The sequence below is a fragment of the Oryza brachyantha genome, chromosome 12, assembly GCF_000231095.2.
Source record: "Oryza brachyantha chromosome 12, ObraRS2, whole genome shotgun sequence".
NCBI lineage: Eukaryota > Viridiplantae > Streptophyta > Magnoliopsida > Poales > Poaceae > Oryza > Oryza brachyantha.
The window spans coordinates 3,330,749-3,352,190 of NC_023174.2; the positions used below are offsets into that span (position 1 = coordinate 3,330,749).

General features: G+C 40.3%; 3 protein-coding genes and 1 long non-coding RNA gene across 5 annotated transcripts; 3 read left to right on the forward strand and 1 right to left on the reverse strand.

The window, feature by feature from the left end:
• Positions 1-3,183: 3,183 nt before the first annotated feature.
• On the forward strand, positions 3,184-7,717 carry LOC102700293 (BTB/POZ domain-containing protein At2g13690-like). The gene is made up of 2 exons (XM_040529218.1): positions 3,184-3,880; positions 6,369-7,717. Exons 1-2 carry the CDS (start codon positions 3,227-3,229, stop codon positions 7,299-7,301), a joined length of 1,587 nt encoding a protein of 528 aa, XP_040385152.1. The 5' UTR covers positions 3,184-3,226; the 3' UTR covers positions 7,302-7,717.
• Positions 7,718-10,088: 2,371 nt separating this feature from the next.
• Positions 10,089-12,388, forward strand: LOC107305424. The gene is made up of 3 exons (XR_001551577.1): positions 10,089-10,166; positions 10,775-11,215; positions 11,635-12,388. It is a non-coding gene; the product is annotated as an uncharacterized LOC107305424 (long non-coding RNA).
• A 325-nt stretch (positions 12,389-12,713) lies between these two features.
• LOC102700580 (thioredoxin M5, chloroplastic) lies at positions 12,714-13,700 on the reverse strand. The gene is made up of 2 exons (XM_015843045.2): positions 13,338-13,700; positions 12,714-13,250 (listed from the first exon to the last, which is right to left on the reverse strand). The coding sequence occupies exons 1-2, from the start codon at positions 13,537-13,539 to the stop codon at positions 12,934-12,936; spliced, it is 519 nt and encodes a 172-aa protein (XP_015698531.2). The 5' UTR covers positions 13,540-13,700; the 3' UTR covers positions 12,714-12,933.
• Positions 13,701-15,700: 2,000 nt separating this feature from the next.
• Positions 15,701-21,058, forward strand: LOC102722912 (small RNA degrading nuclease 5). Of its 2 annotated transcripts, none has more exons than XM_006663821.3 (15): positions 15,701-15,963; positions 16,745-16,801; positions 16,885-16,950; positions 17,186-17,319; positions 17,456-17,562; positions 18,139-18,246; positions 18,350-18,420; positions 18,591-18,650; positions 18,728-18,783; positions 19,331-19,391; positions 19,489-19,756; positions 19,863-20,044; positions 20,132-20,424; positions 20,532-20,657; positions 20,777-21,058. In XM_006663821.3, exons 1-14 carry the CDS (start codon positions 15,718-15,720, stop codon positions 20,653-20,655), a joined length of 1,833 nt encoding a protein of 610 aa, XP_006663884.2. In that variant the 5' UTR covers positions 15,701-15,717; the 3' UTR covers positions 20,656-20,657; positions 20,777-21,058. The 2 variants fall into 2 exon arrangements, with proteins under 2 accessions (XP_006663884.2, XP_006663883.2); XM_006663820.3 differs by having other exon boundaries at positions 15,704-15,963; positions 20,738-21,058.
• The last annotated feature ends 384 nt before the right edge of the window (positions 21,059-21,442 follow it).

The following is a 21,442-nucleotide window of genomic DNA, read 5'->3' on the forward strand; positions in this document are numbered from 1 at the left end:
GTTATATAAGAAACATTTTTGTTGATAATATATGTTATGACAAAATGGCCAGTATGTCTGGTTAATGTGATATCTATGCCTTTCGTGTAATAACTAGAGTTCAAACCCATTGGTTCCGACATTATTGTTTCCTCCATCATAAGTTAATTATTGTTCGTGTTCGGTATGGATTAAGTTTTGAGAATAAAAGACTAGAGTACCCCCTAATTAAATTATGTAAAGTTAGAAGAGGGAAGGTAGTTGGGATATAAGAGCACGGGTAGAACTCATCTATAACATACTCCATCGATAAAATAGTAGACAAACAGTAAAAATATAGTCCAACCGGAGCTTCAATATATCCTCCATTTTTACTATAATTTATATGGGCAGTTTATCTCTCCTCTCTTCAAATGGAGATGCAAAACTATCTCTTGAATATTATAGGGAAAATGAGTAGTTCATATATATTAATAAAATATAACTAGGGTGATATGTAGAATGCAATATGGATTATCTACTGAAATATAAATAGATTTGGTGAAGAATTTTTTTGAATGACCATTCAAATTAAGATGCAGAGGATCAAATTCAGATGGGCTATTGGACATGCTCCAATAGAGAAAAATTAAATGAGAGAAAATTAATGTGACAAGTAATACTCTATAGTGACAGATATTTTGGGATAAAGTTTTGATCCCATCTTTTCGTTTTTGCCTATGCTTATGAGTCAAAATTTAAATTTTTAACCTTAAATTTAAAGTTGATTTTAAGACTTTTCGTCAAAGTTTATTCTTCCAGACTTGTTTTTTATATCGCTAAGAATATGTATATAAAATTTTATTCACGCATTATTTTATATTTGCAGGTATATCGAACAGTCACCCCTCTGAATGTTTACGCTGCATTTTAGGCCCCGTTTAGTTAGTAAAAAGTTTTTGCAAAAACATCAAATCAAGTTTTTTGACACCCATTTGAAGTATTAAACGTACTCTAATTACAAAACAAATTCCAGATTCTACCTGAAAACCGTGAGACAAATCTTTTGAGTATAATTAATCTGTTATTAGTATATGTTGGTACTGTAGCACCTATGGCTAATCACGTCCTAATAAGGCTTAAAAGATTCGTCTCACGATTTCCCGTATAACTGTGTAATTAGTTTTAATGTTCATGTATATTTAACGTTTTATTTAGGAGTCCAAAGATTCGATTCGATGTGATGCGATGTTTTTGCGAAAAGTTTTTACGAACTAAACGGGGCATTAGTATGTCCGGTGATATATAATAGGTTGCTAAGCCTTAAGAGTCACAGTAGGCAGTAGGCAATTAAAAAAAAGGGTATATCTTAAGATATGTCAATGAAGTTGCTAGCCTAGTCAAAGTTACACACCCAAGTTATCCCTTTCTTTTTAAAAAAATAGGCACTTTTTAGAGGAGTCAGTGAGTACTTTCATGGCAAGTGTCTACGAAAACGATGTCACATTTACATCGTGTGTTTCACTACTTAGAATTCACCGATGGAGAATTCATACAAAACATGAGATTCAGCCAGCATAGATCTTGTCCCTAAAGGCATATAGTATAAGCTTACTTGGATGGTATCTATGCCTATCCATATAAATATCACTTCATACATAATATCCATCTAACAAGAACACAATGATATTGACTGCTCATGCATTTGCATGATTAATTTAACTTATTTACACAAAAGGAAGTTATTTCGAGCGATATCACCAACTACATACAAAGCTAATGCTTGTTATCTAAATTTGATCATCTATATTACTATTTGGATGTTAATCTAAGAGATTCTCTTCATATTAATTATCAGTTCAATAGAACATTCATATTACATCTCTATATATATTATTAATATTTTACAACCACCTCCTTTTATATTGTTAGGCCATTCTCAGTGTAAGTTTTATGCACATGATTACCTAGAGTGACATGTCATCTAAAAATGTTTGAAACTAGGATAAAACCGCCTTCTCTCAATGCATAGTTTCACCTATTATTGTTTTCTAGGTTATATGCAAAATACAAACTGTCTAGGTAACTGTGCATACATGTTTTTATCTCCATGAAACTTATTTCATCTCTCTCTTCATTAATACTTTACCACATCATCAAAAATGTCTAAATGTCACTCTATTTATTGTCCATGAAACCTCCATTGAGAGTGGCCATTGCTCTCTTTTTTTTTGAAATTGGTGGTTGAGATATAAAGTGAGAAGAGAACGTTCAAATATGAAATATCTCTTTCCAATATGCATGGTGCTCTCTTTTTTGGAGGAATGAGAGTATCTTCTAGAACAACATTTTTTTTCTCTACATACTTTATTTTCAAGATAGAGTATCTACTAGAAATGCTCTTAGGTCTTATATAGTGTTTGATGGTTTACTGTATAAGATAAGATTTAATCAAACTTTTATAACTTTGGCCATCAATACTTGTAATAATTCTTTCTTTCAAAAGTAAAGAATGGTCTTAATGCCATAAATTCAGTACTAGTAGATTTTACAAGCTTGCTACATATAAATGTGGTGATCAAAATTTCAAAAGTTTAAACTAAATCTTATCATAAATATTTACTATCTCCATTAAAAATATAAGCATTTCTAGTTTATTAGCAAACACGAGGATTGTGTCATAATATTTTTTAGTCATTTAAGTGGTTAATTTGCAATATTTGAGTTGCTAAGTTTCCATATCTAACCACCTCATTAGCTCTTGAATCAACCAAATGATCGAAAACATGAGAATCAATACAATGCTTACATCGTGACAGAAAAATACAAATTCTAGAAACACTTTTATTTTAAAATTGATTAATTAACATTTATAACAGGATGAATTACAGAGCTATCCGGCATGTCCCATATATTCCCATTTAACATTCCCGTTTAACGCACAAGAAATATTGCACAGAACAGAAAATCCATAATTGCATGATACAAATCCTCTACTATTAGGTTACTGCCATTATAATCAATGATATACGTGTCTAACTCTTCTATGCGCCCATATGTCAACAATGGCCATAGTGACACTCATTACGCTACAGGAACACACGATGCGAAACCAACTTGCATTAACGCAAAATTTGGTGTGCACTTTAGGGGTGCAGCGTAGCAAATATCCCCACATAAACCACCCATACAAACAACAACCCACACACCCTACATAACAACACGCTCGCCTTTTCTTCCCTCCCTCCACCCTCACGCCAACCCAACAATGCCGACGGCCGGCGCGTCGTCGCCGGCGCCGCCGGCGGCGGCGGCGGCGGCGGCGTCAGCATCGCACCGCCGGCGACGTAGTAGCCGACGGCGTCACCCGCCCCCGCAGCGCCAGCCCTGGTGCTGCTCCTTCGCCCTCGACCCGCTCTCCGCGGCCGTCCACCGCAGCAGCCCCCTCCCGCCTCGCGCGGCGCCCAGCAAGCACGCCGCCGCCGCACCGCCTCTCTCCCGCCGCATGCGCTCGCCGGGGCGCGTCTCGCCCATCGACGATCAGGCCTGTGCCGGGGCGGCGTCGGCGTCGTCCTCCGCGCGGCTGTCGTCGGTCTCAGAGTGCCCGCCGCCTCCGCTGCCCCCGCCCCCGCCGCCGCGGCCGCGACCGCCGACGAGGACGCCGGCAGTGGAGACGCTGCGGCTCAGGCTGGTGTCCAAGGGCGTGGTTCTGGAGGTGGCGGAGGTGGAGAGGGTGCGCGCGGAGTGCAAGGTGGTGGGGAGGATTCTCGGGGGAGGCGGCGGCGAGGTGGCGGTGGAAGGGAAGGTGGAGGTGGAGGCGATCAGAGAGGCGGTGGAGATGATGCTGGAAGACGCCGACGAGGCCGCGGCGATGAGGCGTCTCTCGCGTGCCGGCGTCGCCCGGGCCATTGGCGTGCTCGAGGTGAGCTCCCTGACACTGCTCTGCTTCTCCAAATCATACGAACTTCAAAATGGATGGGGGATGTCTGCAGTTTTTTTATATGGATCATTCGCAAATGCTGCATCAATTTTTCGGTTGTACATGCGATCTGGTCATGTATTGATCAAGCATAGGAAATCTTGACATTTTTTTCATTGAGTCTAGAATTGTTAACACTGTTCCTGAGGCAGACAGGTGGTTGAGGAATTGAGGTTTTGGTTGTTGGTGGTCAAATTGGGAGGATTTCCTGTTTCTTGGGTGTGCATCAGAATAGTGTTTCCTTCTGTTCGACTCAATACCTGATTGTATTTAATTTGGTTGTCGAGATATTTGGTACAGTAAAAATTACCACCCACCATGATATGTTTATCCTTGTTCCTTATTGGCTTTTATATTTTTCTTTCACAGTTGATTGGGTTGTCGAAATCTCTACTGGTTTTCTTGATTCATTGGGTTAATTGGTTTTGATGTCCCAACATCATAAGCCATAAACTTCTGTTTTTTTCTCTAGTTTTGAAGTTGAGTCTACTTCTCTCTTTCAACATATTCGATTTTATATAAATTAAATCTTTCATTTTTATGTCTATCGTTTCCTGTATGTTCTAGTTTTGTTATTTATATTTAAGGTACATCTGTTTTCTCTGTTCCAGTTTTTCTTTTATGTTATTTCAGCTTGTGCTTGATATATTTCCTTATATTCTGTTAATTTCAATATTTGTTAATATTCTTGGATGAAGTTACCGCTTACTGAGTTACTGTTGTGTTAATTTTATAAAATTACCAACCTTTAGGTAGTATTACTCATTTCAATTCATAGTTGAGCATACCAAGCTATATGAATTCATTAGTTCATTAAAACCCATCAATTTAGGATTTATCTGAGTTGTTATATGTGGTATGTGCTGTTGTTTCAATGCTGACAAGTTACAGCTATGAATTTTGTTCCTTAGCTGGTTAATTCGTTGTTGGTTCCTGAATTGGTAGGAAGAGTATATATTACACAATTTAGGATTCTGGGTTTTGTGACACTATCCTTGACACTTCTCTCAGTTACATAACTTGGAAAGAAGTATAAATTATTACACAATTGAGAAAAAAAACAGTCATCCGGGGTTTGCAAGAGGTTAATTCATAAGTTGATAAACTTAATTATAGAGATAACTTATCCAACTTATGAAATATATAGTCATATTTTGGATCGCACTGGGAAATACTTGAATGCTTATTGTGGCGTAGATCTACATTTATTGGACTGAATTTAATTGCTTATTTTTCTCTAATCAGTTTAGTTCCAATCGTATTCCTCTTTTAAAGAGCCAGGCAGTGGAATAAGTTGATGCTTTGCAATGACTTTTATCAAGTTTTTTTATGAGAGCTGTTCTGCAATGATTGCAATAGCTGCACGCCAAAGCAGCCGTTTGATCATACAATCAGTACATATATACTCCCTCAAAACATGAAAAGCTTTGTCTTGAATTATTTATGAGAAACTGGCAAGTATTTTATTCGATCACACTGCCATGAGTTGTTGTCTCGCTTGTTTGGGCTCGTTATGACGAATGTAACATCTGTTGCAGTATTTTTAGAACAAAAGTAGACCCACTTCCTTTTCAGAGTTTCGTGGTTGCACATAGTAAAGACACTATGATTGCAAACACTGTTTTGCTGTCATAGTATTAATGTATGATTGCCCTATTAGAAGCTACTACTTCTCTTAGAAAGTGTAAGATTCCATGCTTCACTGAAAATTAAAGGAGCTTGTCTACCTCATGCTGAGGATCTTTACGTTATGTTTGATAAGATTGTTAATTTGTGTGATGTTTAGATTGAGAAAATTTTTAGGAAAAATGTCACGTTAAATGTTTGACCGGATGTCGGAGGGGGTTTTCGGACACGAATGAAAAAGCGAATTTCACGGTTAGCCTAGAAACCGCGAGACGAATCTTTTGAGCATAATTAATCTGTCATTAGCACATATTGGTTACCGTAGCATTTATGACTAATCATGGACTAATTAGGCTCAAAAGATTCGTCTCAAGATTTCTTACATAACTGTGCAATTAGTTTTTTGGTTCATCTACGTTTAATACTTTATTAGATGTTCAAAAGTTCGATGTGATGTTTTTGAAAAAAAAATTCGAAACTAAACAAGCCTAAGAAAGTTTGCATTGTAAAGATGATGAGGCCCTGTGCATACTTGATGTGAACCGAGGGTCAAAAGTCATGTTGGCTTGCAACAGCAAAAGCGCTGTTCATGAATTCACTTTTGAGATACTGTCAGCTGTCTTGTTTCATATATAGGTTTAATAATGCATAAATTTCATCCACTAGTATACCTTAACAAACTTAGATTAAAGTACATACTGTAAAATCTGTAGAGAGAAATTCATTTCATTGTTTAACTCAAAATGTAATCGTATTTAAACCTGTTCTTAACATTTTTAACTTAATGCCCAATCAAATTTCTCAGGTATCCTTCTCCCTTATGTTTGACAGAGGAGTCACAAACTGTCTAAAGTATCTTGAGGCTGTCCCATGGAATGAGCCCGAAGAGGAGAAGATCAAGAGCTTGCTATCGCAGTATCCTTGCAACAGATCAGTTTCTCAAGATTTGTTTGCACGGTTACAACCGCAGGAACCCAGCTCATCATCTGCAGAACTGGTCGTTGAACTCATGGACTCTATCACAAAGGGGACCAACAATAATGCTCGGAAGGACTTGCGGACTCTTGTTGACGGTATCTTATCAAGGACCTCTATCTACATTAAGAGTGATGAAGAGCTGGACATGAAGAGCATTTACTCAATCTGCCATTCTTGCCTGAACTCTCTGGTGGAATTATTTGGAGAAGCCTCTGATCTGGGCTCTTCTGGTAAAACAACCATTTCAGTTGGAAAAGGACCACATGAGAGAATATGCAAGCAAGTTGAGAACCTTGCCTGGTTGCTGCAGATTCTCATAGACAGGCAGATGGGAGAGGAATTTGTGGACTTATGGGCCAACCAGAAAACGCTAACTAGTCTGCACCAACATGTTTCACCGATGGTACGCTACGAGCTCAGCCGGATTTCAGCCACAATTTTCATTGCTATGGGGAGTGGAAAGCTCCACTGCACGGGCTCATCGCGGCTCGGCATCTTTGAAGCCTGGTTCAGGCCATTGCTGGTAGATTTTGGCTGGCTCAGGAAATGTCCGAAGGGCCTCAACATGGCAACCCTGGAGGATGGAATTGGGCAAGCACTGCTGACACTCACCTTGAAACATCAGCAGGTGCTGTTCATGGAGTGGTTTGAGACATTCAGTGGACAAGGCAGGGAATGCCCAAATCTGATGAGGGCTTTCCAGGTCTGGTGGCGACGATCATTCGTAAGATCGCTAGGTAGCAGCAGCAGCAGCAGCTGAGACTGTTCATGTTCTTGCAAATTCCCTCACATGAGTTATATTAATCGTGTGTAAGCGTACATGTACCATGAGTTATATATAGCTTGTTCAGTTGTTTATCAGATTCCCTGACGAAAGCCATGCTCGTCTGTATCTGCAATTCTTTAGGATTGGTGAGATGTAACAAAAGAAAAGAAAACGATTCTTTAGCTGTTGTTCCATTCGTCTGAGCTGAATGTATTTGCTTTGGTGGTTGATAAGTTGATCCATGATTATGCTCCATTGAATGTGAGCTGTTAATAGTAGTAGTACAGGTACAGGTTCATTTATAATCAGTAGTGATCCAACTGTGGTCCAGTGATGCATGGGTTGCAATTTGCAGAACAAAGGACAAGTGGGAGAATTGTACTTTGTACATATGCAAGGCTTTTGGTCTCTTGGTTTATCATGGACAAGTGATATCTACGATGTGCTTCATCTGAACCAGAAAGGGATTCTTTCTAGTAAAATGTTGCATTTCTCACTATCTATGCCAACTGCCAAAGAAGTTTTCAAAGGAATAACAGAAAGTAATTTAAAACCAATGTTGAATGTATCTATAATTACCATTGCTTATGTAGTCATGCCCTGCTTCAGACAGCACAGCAGGAAAACATGTTTCAGATCAGACTGAGACATTGTGTTGGAGATATTTTATGTAGGGATCAACTTCTTTGGGTTAAATTCCACAGCCTGGCCTTTTTCATGGCTTTGTTCATACATGTCAACTTCTCACACACAATGGAACAGTATGACATCACACATTTCATAACCACTAAACAGAGAATAGTTTAAAGCTTAGCCTGGTATATATGTATATGGACACAACAGGTTGTTCAGTTCCAGTAGGTGAGATTCTGTCAAGTCTGTTATATGTGTACGATAGAATGTCATAGTCCCAAGGAAAGAAACCAAGGTGCCCAATCATTCCTGAGTCCTGGCTTGTCTCATGGTGGCTTCCTTTGATGCCTTTTGTGGTCGCCGGGCTTCTTGATTTTGGAAGTTGGGATCAGAAATCAGAATTGCTCCCATGAAATTTACTTGGAATGGGAAAGCTCTGATGATGCTGATGGATGACATTATTTGGCGATGGTCAAGTAAAATAAATATGTATCTGTTTGCGTACCTGTGCTTTACGGCAAATATTAGTCTACTCAATATAAAAAAAAATATTACTAAATCTTGAATGAATGTTTGGTGTGGGTGGCCTGCCTAAAAAGTTTGTTTATACGCGAAAGGGCTCGTAGTCTAGTGGTTACAAGGGTCTCAGTAACATCTAAGGTCCTGAGTTCGACTCCTGGTTGGAGCGGCTTTGTGCTTTTAGGGGTAGGCGTCGTCCCCGGCTTTGTGCTTTTAGGGATAGGCGTCGTCGCCGCTGATAAGGCTTCGGAGATGCTCATAGGGATAGGGTTCGCGTGCGTGCGTTGTGAGGGAGAGTGTGCGTGCGTGCGTCCTGGAGCAAATATTCTAGGATTTTCTAACGGCTCTGTGCTTTCTCAGGGGTAGGCGCCGTCCTCGCTAATCAGGCTTCGAAGATGCTCATAGGGATAGGGTTCGCGTGCGTGCATTGTGAGGGAGAGTGTGCGTGCGTTATGATCGTCTGCTTCCTACTGTGTTCTCTCAAAAAAAGTTTGTTTATATGGTAAGAATAAACGTAAAAATAGTTTATTCGATGTTTAGTAATAAAATTATTTATTAAAAAATGTTAAATAAAAAAGCTGGGATTTTACAGCGCCACGTCATGCATTTTCTCAGAAAAGCCCTCCTCTAGTGAAATAATAACGTGCACGTCCAAATTCGGCGCTAACCGTACGATCTGGCTTGAGGATCGGTCGAACCGTCCACGTCTCTCAGCGTGGCGGATGATTCACCACCCTCAGATCAGCGATGGCAGGAATGAACAGCTCAGATTTCACGCGGAAAAAACCTGATGCGTCGCCGCCGTCGTCCAAACTCTCCCCTCTCATCTAGCCGGGCCCTCACCTCGTCGGAGCCGTGGAGGCTGGAACCAGCTACCTCCTCCGCGTCTCCCTCCCCAGGTCAGGCACCGCCGATTGGGGATGAACATCCCAATGTGTAGGCTGCGCCGCCGCCGGTACCTGCTCTTATGCCACCGCCTGCCCATCTCCTCTTTCCTCCCAGTTGTTCCGCTGCCAACCGTACTAACTACTCCGTATTTGAGAGCATGAGTCCATTATAATCCGGATGTTCTATGGTATCTTTTGCACTGCTAATTCATGTGTTACATGATTTTGTTCTTAATTTGTAACTTCCGCTGCATGCTCAAAAACAATGCATGCATACCTGCATCTTGCCTGTCCGTCAGTTGTTCATGGCAATTTAAGGCAAATATGTAAAGGTTCATCGATTCCTGCGTGCTCGATTATATGTAAAGGTTGGGTAGGCTAATAGATTCCAATTAATAATAACATTGTACAGGTCAATAAATATTGTTATTGATTTTCTCTCAATACGCTCATCACTCTTTCCATTTCCATCGCGCTAGGTGTTGTTAAGCTTCATTTTGGGCATTAATTTTTCTTAATGACCTGACGAGACAAACAGGCTGGATAATTAGTTGTGCTGCTTTGCTTGTGCCTATGTCCACAGCACATATTCTCTGTCGCAAAATAGCAGGATGCAGCAATGCTTCAGGCTATGGCGTGGCATATGCTTATGCAAAGTAATCTATAGTACTACTAAGATTCTCTATTTTACTATTTCACTTTTTCGACATCATTTAAACTGGTAATTTTCCGCTTTCCCCAGGTAGCTGGCTGAATCTTGCAAATATATTGTGATACTATTCCAGGAGTATAGGTGCATACCTCTATAGGCTTATTTTAGGTAATCACGTATGCATTGCGTGGACTTGTACATTTCACTACTAGACCATAATTTAAAATGCTATTTACTTCCCTACTTCTACATCTAAATTATCAGGAATCTTGTTCTATTAGTAAAATTTGAGGTGTGTGCACTACAGTGCACTGCTAAATTTGGGCTTTTTTTTAAAAAAAAAATCTGCCAGGTCTGATAGATTTGGGATGGCTGTTTATGTTTGCCTGTATTCTCAATTATACCTTTACCCCTTTACCGGAATATGTACTAGGTCCTGCCATTTATCAAATACTGTATAGATTCATATATGATTTCATTTTACGAATTGCATAATACAATTCACTACATAAATGTTGCTTTGGACAAGGACTATCATTTATTTTGCTACAGTTGGCCTCATGAAATATATTCATATTTAAAATCTTAACACAAAATCTTTTGTGTGTACTACGTCCTAACACCTAAGGCTATTCAGATTCCCACTCCTTTTTAGTTCATACCTTTTTCTGCTAAAACTGCTAAAGCTGAAAGGTTTATGTGTGATAGAGTTAGCCTTAAAAACAATACAGACAAATTATATGTGGTGTAAATTAATTGATAATTTGCGTTTGCAGATCCAGCACAAAGAGATTAAGAAGGCTAAGTGAAAATATTGGGTCTTTTCGGCAAAAGAATGTTGTTGATTTGTCTTCATCCATATGAGAGAATTCAACTACATTTTCTCCTTTGCTCTAATTGTATCATCTGGTATTCCAAATATCCAATGTCATAGATGTTAGTACTATAAGTGAGAATTAGCTAAACCTTATTCAGTTGGCCTGCAAGTTACTTATAAGTACTGTTGAAAGCTGCAGTTTTGCTTGGAATTCTTTTAGGTTTCAAGTTAGTCCATAGGTGCAATGAAACAAAGTGTTGCGCTGGCTACTCTCGAAGGAAAGGAACACGAGGATTTTTAATCACTCGAGCAAATCGGTGGTGCAGTGGTTCCATGACTTTAGAGAAGAGTTATTAATCTGGAAGCAAGCGGAGTTCTTCAGAGAACCGACAGGAATTAGGTAATCAGACAAACTTAGCTCGTTTCCTTCCTTTCTTTGCCTTTCCAGGCCTTTGGCCCTTTGCTTAACTGTACTTCTACAGTTTTTCGGCTAAAAGCTTTCTTTTGTTTTCCCCTTGTAAATTCTCCCTCTTAATGAAATCTGGGAGTCCATTCCTGGGCCTTCCCGCCAAAAAAAAAAAAAAAAAAACAAAGTGTTGCCATCCTATACAAATATATGTCACTGAGATATTCCTACTGTTTGTGCTGTGGAACCGTTTTGGTGATTCTCATATGCTACCACAAATTACGGTAACAATTATTAATATGGCTTTGGTGGGTGTAACTTTGGTTTGAATGTTGTCTTAATATTTTTTTTGGGTGATTATTAATATGTTTATGCTTCACCATCTTTTAATAGAAATTACGGTAACAATGCAGTGGGAATGGATGGGAGGATTGGGGTGAACCCAGTGCACATGGCCTAACACAATTGAGCCACCAGCAGCAGCATGACATAGGAAACCAACCACTGGAGGGCCTGAGAGCAGCAAACAGCTTCAATAGCCTTCACTATGACTGGAAGAATTCTCAATAGAATGACGATCAGAAGTTACAAAAGGTTCTGCCTGATGACACATTTGCCCTCAATGGGGGCTCATCTCAGCAATGACAACACAAAAGTTACATCCACATAACCTCCCCTTGGAACGGAGGACATGGGCCTTCCAGCTGATGATGCCAATTAAGAAAACGAAACATCTGCGATGACCAAATGCATCCTGTGGCAAAGACTATGTGTGATGCGTTCCTCCTATATGTTCGACTCTGGAAATATCTGTGATCTTACTGGAAGACTGACTCAATCATCATGGATGGATTAGAGCCCACACAGGTTGGGAGTGTTTGGTGGATTTTAGACTGGGTAAAGATCAGTGTCTCTCCCATCTTTTTTCTTCATTTGTTTTTCCTTTCTCCAATCCCTGCTCCAGAAGTAGCGAACCATGTTACTGATTTGTGATTTCCTTTTCTTTCTTCCACAGCCGAGGCTTTTACTGTACTCTGTATAACCTATCATTTACTAGTGGAAAGCAGCAGGAACATTCTCAGATACGATGCATGCGTGTGCGCAAATCTGCTTAATTTGTGGATTGTTTCTTGAGTTGGTATCTGACAAGTGCATTTTCTGTAATCCTTTCAGCTAAATAAATACTCCATCCGTCCTAGATTATAAGGGATTTCGACTTTCTGTTTGCTCGTCTTATTAAAATTTTTTTAAAAGTATTATTTATTATTATTATTATTTTCTTTATTATTAAAATTAGTTTAAATATTACTTATAAATTTTTATATTTATACTAAACTTTTAAATAAGACGAATGGTTAAAAATAATAAGTGAATAGTCACGGTCCTTTCTAATCCGGGGACATCTGAAGAGAGCCACTTTCAGGTCAGTGAAATTGAAAAAAAAAAAACGGATGAACTGAATTGTCCAGGCTGCAGCAGCCAGCGTGAAACATGCACAGATCGATATGCCCATATAATAAATATATAACATGAATTCCACGTACGCACAGTTTGACTCCTCTTTGCTAGTCAAAAGATCAATCAATAGTTACACAGTATTTGATTCCAAGGGCAGCAGCCAGGGGAGCAGCAGTACGTAGTAGGTACAGAGACAGGATTACAGGTTTACAGCAACAAATAATTAATTAAGGAGGAGGTGAAGAGGAGGAGGGCTAGGTGACGTACTTGTCGATGATGGTGGCGAGGGTGGTCTTGGGGACGGCGCCGATGACGCTCTCCTTCTTCTCGCCGTTCTTGAACATGAGGACGGTGGGGATGCTGCGGATGCCGTAGTTGGTGGCGATGTTGGGGGAGTCGTCGGTGTTCACCTTGCAGCACCTGATCTTGCCCACGTACTCCTTGGCCAGCTCGTCGATCACCGGCGCGATCATCCGGCACGGCCCGCACCACGGCGCCCAGAACTCCACCAGCACCGGCGCCTCGCTCCCCAGCACCATGCTGTCCCAGTTCTTCTCGTCCGCCACCACCACTGCCACCACCCCCAGCTCTTAGTCTCTTTAAGTAATTAAGCTAAGCTGGCTGTGGGATAGATATAGAAAGTACGTTAGTTAATTACCTTCGTCGACGGCGTTGCTGCAGCGGCAGGCGAAGCGGGACGCCGGCCGCAGCGGCGGCGCCGGCGAGGTGACGGACAGCCTCGGCGCCCTGGAGGCGGTGCCGGTGCCGGCGGCGGCGAGCCTGTCCCTGGCGGCGAGCCCGGAGGCCGGCGCCTGGGGCGCGTGGAGAGCCCAGGCTCTGAAGCACGTCTCCAGCGCCATTACTACTGCTTCTTTCTTCTTCTCCCACAGCCTAGTTCGATCCTCAGCACACGCACACAATGTTACACGAGAAAAGAGCGAAAGAAAGGAAAAAAATTCTTTTCTTTTCTGTGAACGGCGCGGCGCGAGTGAGAGCTGGGAGGATAGGGTGGATAATCGTGACAGAGAGAGCTTGGTGTGGGCATTGTGAGGTGCTCAGAGGTTCTCCCCTCTGCGTGTGGATGAGGTGGTTTTGCCGTTTGCACCCAGATTTTTGGACCGGGGTCGGGTCGCCTGATCTTCGTGTGCCTGCCTCGACGATGGAATGCTACAGTGCAAGAGATACATCTAGGTTTGGAACGCATGTTTTTTTTTGGGGGGTAAGAATCGTACGAAAATCGAGCCAATTTATGTGAACCTTCAACAAAAAAGTTACTGGGGCGATGGAGCCGAACGGTATATTTACTAATAAAAAATAAATTATAAATAAAACTTTTATATATGTATTTTTAGCGATGTAAAAGTCAATGATGAAAAATAAACTTCGATGAAACCCAAAATCAACTCTAAAGGTAAGATTGAAAATTCAAATTTTGGCTTATAACCATAGCCGGAAGCTAAAAGATAGGGTGAGTACTGTCTCTCCTTTTCCCTAATGTAAGAGTGAAATTTTTTAATTTTTAAACCTTTTTAAGAAATAATTTTATTACTAAGCCTCCGGGGAAAATATTTTCTAATCTAAACCTTTTGGCCACACTACCAATATTAGCGTGACAAGACAGCGCTGCCACGTAGCCTAATCGGCGTTCCGTGGCGTGGCAAGCTGTTTGGTCATGCCAATGTTGGTGGCGTGGCCAAAAGGTTCATGCGATGGAAATATTTTCTCCGAAGGTTTAGTAATAAAATTATTTCTTAAAAATGTTTAAAAAATAAAAAAATTATGTAAGATTTTATAGCGTTGTTTAGATTTGTATGAATGTTTCTTTAAGAATCTAGACATTTATACCAGCAATATGTAATGATTAATACATGAATTTGATCATAACCTAAAAAGTTTTACAATATAATACGGGTACAGTATTGTTTTGTAATATCAATTCAAACCAGTGATAAGTTTGTAATTGCCCCCTAAGGGCTCCTTTGAATCACAGGAATAAAAAAACGGAGGAATATGAAAAACGTAGTATTCTAATAGGAATGTAAGTGTAAAACAAAGAATTGCAAAACATAGAAAGAACGTAGGAATGACCATTTGATTAGACCACAGGAAAAACACAGGAATTTGAGGAGAGATATAGACTCAAAGGATTTTTTTCATGAGGTTCAGCTAATTGTTAAATTTCCTTCAAAACTTATATAGGAAGATGCATTCCATAGGAATTTCATAGGATTCTTTTCTTTAATTCAAAGGGCTTTGTTGAAAAAATTCCCATAGGGATGAAATCCTTTAAAATTTCATTTAATTTCGTTTGAATCAAAGGGGGCTAAATCATTTAGGGCATTAAGGGAATACATGTCAGAAAACTTATCGTTGGTTGGTGTATTCGGTGATATGCTCATATTAGATTTACCACTATAGTGCATATTTTGCATTCACAGATAGCCTCCAAAATTATTCCAACAACCACAATATGCTTTGAGCAACCAAGTTTGGGGTACCAAACCGGTGAGACAAAAAAACTGTGACCCAACCAAAAAAAGGACAAAAGCACACGGGGACTTAGGGACTCGGGCCTCCAAATGTGGCATGATAGTTTGAACGGCCCAGCCCAGCACATGAGTAGTCTCATGGGCCATGGCTCCGGCTGCGGCTCCCTCCTCCCCGCCGCGTTCCCGCAGCCGCCGCGCCGCTGGTCGCCTCGCCGTTGCACCTCGTCCTCCTCCCTCCGCCAACCACCCTCCGCCGTTCGACCTGCACCGCCCCACCCCACATCGCTACGCCGTCCTCCATCCTCCCTCCCGTGCCGTGCTGCCGCCTCTCGTCGTCCGGGTGGCCGGCCGCCGCGCGCCCGCGGCGCTGCATCCCTCACCTGGCCGCCGCCGCCACCGCCGCGACAGTTCGCGGCGGCAGCCTTCCTCTGCTACTCGTGGCGGCCGGCCGGCCGACCGGCGTCGAGGACGATCAAGCAGTACGGACCCGTGCCGTATTAGCCCGGCCCGGCCCAGCATCCAGCGCGAGGGACAGGGACTCCTCCTGACATGGTGTATTTACAGAAAGGCCCCTACAATCGCGCCATAATTACGAATTTGCGTACTAGTAGTGCGTTTTTAGGGGGTCGCGCGAGGCCCCAACTACTCGGAGGGATTCCCTGCATAATAAACAACCCTCCTCCTCTTCTTCCTCCCGACCGCCAAAGCCCTAGAAGCCGCGCCGCCGACATGTCGACGCCCTCCGCCTCCGGCGAAGCCGCCGCCGCCACGTACTACGACGTGTACGGCCCCAACGTACGCGCCTCCCTTTTACTATTCTTGTTCGGGTGTGATGCGATGGGTGAGGGGGGGGGAGGGATTTGCGATTGGTTGTTGTTGTTGTTGTTACTAAAAATTCCTCGCTTTTGTTATTTTCGGATGGTTTGTGAGCGGAAAGTAATTGCATTATCTGATTGCCGTGGCGGCGGAAGTGCGAAGCAGCTGCTGTTGTGGTGCCCTACTGTGTTGTTATGATTGGGGTTTTGTAGTTTTTCTTGTAAAGCTAAGTTCTTGGTAGGATCAACATAGGGGGCATCCCTGTTTTTGTAACTTTCGTGCGGTTTGTTGTGAGTGGCAATTTGGGTGTATGATCTGAGCATTACCAGTTGGGTGGATGGTTTGCTGGCGGGGTGAAGTGTGTGGATGGACTATTGTAACTTACAAAGTTCCTAGTTTGAGGAGCAAATTCCCATGAAACCACACATGGATTTCATTTGTTAATTCATTCTATTTTATTAGAGGAATCATACTCTGCCAAACAAGTGACCCTTTTCCTTATTTTTAAATTCAAATTCCTATTATGAATGTCCCTTGAAACATAAGACAAATCATATCAATGGAACAATGTACTACTGTGGTTGATGTTTATGTCACCAATTGTGAAACATCAAAACACCAAATTATCAGTGGACTGTCAGGTCAAGCAGCAACCAATTTGTCTACATGGATGTTTGTCCATTTGTTCATTGGTTGCTGGTATAACATGATCTTTCTGCTACTGGATTTACCTATTTATTGATTCTTTCATCATATCCAGGCTAAACCTGATGTCATTTTTAAGGAGGCCACTTCAAACTCTACATTAAATTTGCAGGTTTATTTCATAACTGAACTTAATGAAATTGACACCTGAGCACTTCTCTCAATGTGACATTTCTTTTGTTCTTTGTAGTGCAGGATGTTCAGGGGCTAGTAACTTGGGTCATTGGTGATGGCATGTTACCTTCTTGGGTGTTTGTTAAAGTATATATTCTCGTCCCTAATTCCTTCTGACTTAGTTTCAATGTCTCGCCATGTCTTTGTCCTTCTCAATGAAGATTTCCAGAGTTTTTTTTGGTCCATATCTTACGACTTATTCTCCTGATTGTAAATATATAAGTTGTTTTAGACTTGAACAAGAATTCATAAACAATCATGTAATTCTCCCAATAGATTGTACATCCCTTCATCACTAAATTTGTTTGTCTTCTGTGTTCAGAACAAGCCTCTTATACCGAAAGTTGTCCTTCTATATGTTCCTGGCCTTGATGCAGCTTTATACATGTCGCAATCCCGCCACCTTTCTTCTTTGAAAGAACTTTGTGGCAATCCAAAACCTGTTCTAGCTTCAAGGTTTGTGCATTAAACTGAGGATACGAAATTTTTTGCCCAGAAAACCTTGTGGATGTTTTGTCTTGTCAGTTTAATACTTCCTTCATATATAATATACTCTGTGTTATGTATTGCTAATGTAATGCTTTTCTGGCAGCTGCATACCAGATGAAAGGCATACCATCGATGCACTCCTAACATGCAGAGTAAAGCGAAAGCGCGGGTTAAAAACAACTAACCAATCAAATGAATCTGATGGCCAAGGTACAGGACTGCTGATGCGCTTTTTTTTTTAAGTTCAACTCTATTGTTATTATTTTAGTTCTTGCTATAAAGTTGTATATTTTATTATGGTAGTAGTCGCCAGAAATTTCTGATGCTACTTTTGGGAGATCATGTTATTCATACAAATATCTCCATTCTCCTTATGTCATCTATTTGCATTCTCCTTATGCCATTCATTTGCTAAGAAAGATTTTTGTTCTTATTGAATTGACAGCAGAGACTATTTTTCATTCTTATCATTTTTTACCCTGTACCTACTTGTTCATGGATGAATTTAGGCAACTCTTGAAAGTCTTATAATATGGAACGGGGAAGTACAACTTAGCTGTTCCATAGCATCTGCATTAAGATGTAATGATCATAACAAAAGCACCAGCTCAGAGTATGGAGTCTAGGCAGATGCTAACTTTTATGCTGGCCTATAAGTGCACCTCTAGATTTACTGAAATTAGTGCAGATAGAAAAATCAATCTTCTCCATGGGAAAATGGTACTTATGTTTCTATACCTAAATATTGTATTTTGTGCAATTATTGTAACTGCTTTGTGATTCCAGAAAAGCTATCAAGTTTGGATGACCTAAAGGACATACCATTTCCTGTTAAATACTACACGCTTTCTGAAAAAGAGATGGAGGATAATGGATACAACTTCCATTTACAAGGTGACCTTTTTTCTCCTTTTCCACTTAGCCGTTCATGCTCTCCTCTCCCACTTACCCCTTCACACTCTCAACTAATCATATATACTATTGCAACATATTCCAGGTTTTGTCCCTACTGTTTCAGCTCCTCCGGGCTCTTCTCCATATGGAATTCTTGCACTTGACTGTGAGATGGTAATGTGATGGTCTGCTTCTTGTGTAATGGTTCACAATACGAGGCCTTTTGGTGTTTTTTGAACATATGAAGTACATTGACTTTCAACTACTATATGTTACCAACAGTTTTGCACCTGTTTGGAGTTTCCTTAAAATATATTGTTTTTGAAAGTTTGCAATCTTTTCAGTGTGTGACTGAAGCTGGATTTGAACTTACAAGAGTGACATTAGTTGATATTAAAGGAGAGGTACCTACTTTACATTTGATCCATCATTGTCTTATAACTTCCCTATCGAGTATTTATTTTGTTATAATCTATTTCAGGTGGTACTAGATAAACTAGTTAAGCCTGCCAATCCAATCACTGATTACAATACAAGGTACATGTCATGATGCCATGGTGCCTATAACTTCCTTTTGTGTATGCCTATTGGTCACTATGTTAATTCTTTTCCTTTCCAAAGATAATTGGATCTTATACCTATCTTTGAAGCATGTAAACTGTATTATGGATATGAATGAAATGCTTTCGCATCATATGAATTTCATTGTCCTAATTTGGAAGTTTATGTTCTTCCCGTGTAATATTCTACTACCTCATTTCCAAAATGTAAGTATTTATAGGATTCAAACTTTGTGCCACAATAGAATCATTTGTGCAATGTGCACTGATTTCCATGATTTCAATAATTTCAATGATTGCTAAGCCAATCAGGTGCTTCCAAAGGGAACCTAATCCATTCAAAATTTAAAAGATGACCACTGAAGTGACTAAAAGGGAATCGTTTGATCTAACCTTAGTATTTGGTAAACAACTTAGAAATGCTTATATTTTTTTAACAGAGGGAGTAAATGATATATCCAGTGGGCTCTAAATGTCTGGTTGGAATGTCCATCACAAGATGTAATTATTTTTGAATGGTGCAGGTTCAGTGGAATAACTGCTGAGATGCTAGCTGATGTGACCACAAACCTCCAGGAGATTCAGGTAGCTGTTGAGTTTTGGTGACCTTGCTACACATAAGCTTAACTGGTCATGAAATACTATGCCAATTCTTTATACCATTATATACTATTGTTTCCAGGAGGAGTTTGTTGGCCTTGTGCACAAAGAAACGGTTCTTGTTGGGCATTCTTTGGAAAATGATCTTACGGCATTACGGATATCTCATGATTTGATCATTGATACTGCTGTTCTGTACAAACACAATCGTGGCCACCGCTTTAAGATTGCTTTACGTGTCCTGGCAAAAAAGTTTCTTAACCGGGAAATCCAGAACACAGGGTCTGGGCATGACAGCGTGGAGGATGCTAAAGCCACTCTAGAACTTGCTTTATTGAAAATAAAAAATGGTAATTTACACTTCTAATGACTATTTTTCAACTGTCATTTCAGTAATCTTTTAGTTCTTTCATTTTAGTTATTTTTCTTGTAATATTTTGATGACTAATTCACCAGGTCCTGATTTTGGCTCACCGCCATTGACGTCGCGACGAAAGTTGGCTTCTATACTACATGATAGTGGGAAAAAATGCTCTCTCATTGATGACGCCTCTATTCTTGAGCGATATTCAGATGATGCTTGTAATTCGATAGCAGTTTTCTCAGATGATGATGCGCTATCCAGATTAATGAAAGAGGTTATGATTACACACTTTCAGTGGCCTTGTTTCTTCTTAGAGAATTTAAAGGTTTTCATTACTTTAATTCTTTAAATCTAACTGCAGGTAAAAAACAACAAAATCAGTTTTGTCTGGACTCAATTCTCAAAACTGCTATCATATCTTCGTACAAGGGCCCAAGATCCAGATAGGGTGAAATCATGTGTTGCAGAGGCTATTGCATTGCAGACCTGTGATAGAAAAACCGCCCAGAAAAAAACAAAGCATCAAACTTGTCCTGAACTGAAGGAAATTCTAATTGAGTTGGACAAGAAAATTAGAAAATTATACAGCGTCTTACCTGATAATGCAATGCTTATTGTATGTAGTGGTCATGGTGATACACCTCTGGTGCAAAGGTAACGTTACTTAAGAGACATACTATCAGATTCCTCCCTTCTAGTTTATCCATACAGTTCACAAAATTATTGTGCTGTGTAACTTTTCCTAACTGTAATTTCTGCAGTTTACGGAAAATGCTGAAGCATGAAGAAGAAACAATAGAAGATCGAGAAAGTATCGTTAAAGCATTAGAAGATATTCAAGCCCAGGCAGAAGTTGCTCTATGCTTCTGTTGTGTCAAACATTAGCTGTAAGAAGTCTTCTTTTCGATCTCCTTTCCCTCGTGTGCTTTGCTGGCTGAATAAATAGTTTGAATTTCTTTGTTGGCAGGCATCTTTTAGACGATATACTCACAGACGTTAATTTCAGGTAGGATGGAGTCTCGTGCATCCTGAACTAACATTGTAACTTCAGGCTAACATGGACTTCTGGATTCAATTTTGAAAGACGAATTCCCAATTTTGGGAAGCTTCACATATATGTTTCCTAGGGTAGGACGGGTGGCAGATATCTGTCATAATGCATCACGTGAACAAGTTGTGTCCGTGGCAATTTACAGGGGATATAGTAGCAGATGAGATTATTTGTCTTAAATGTAAGCAAGCTGAAAACAGCTTCGGGAAAAAGAGAACATATTTGACTAATTGCTTACTCTTGGATTTTTGAAATGCTGAATTTAGCATTTGTGCATCTGGGAAATCCTCCAGTTTGTGTTGTGTGCAAAGTGCAAACTATTCCACCCAAAAGGTTATGCTGACAAGGGAAGGATGTCAGTATACCTCAACATATGGACGGTTTGAGCCATCCATCTTGGTTAAATTGTACTGCAACAATTTAAATGTTGTCCAAAATGGTGTGTGCTGAACTGAGTTTTTCATACATTTGATGTCAAAAGAGCACTATGTAAGCGATGCCATTATGAACTGAAACCTATGCAATTCTATCTATTTGCAGAGAAAAACAAAGTTTGCTTATTCCATACTTCTATATTAGTATATTCTAACCACACAACCAAAGCTAATGCCAACTTTGTAT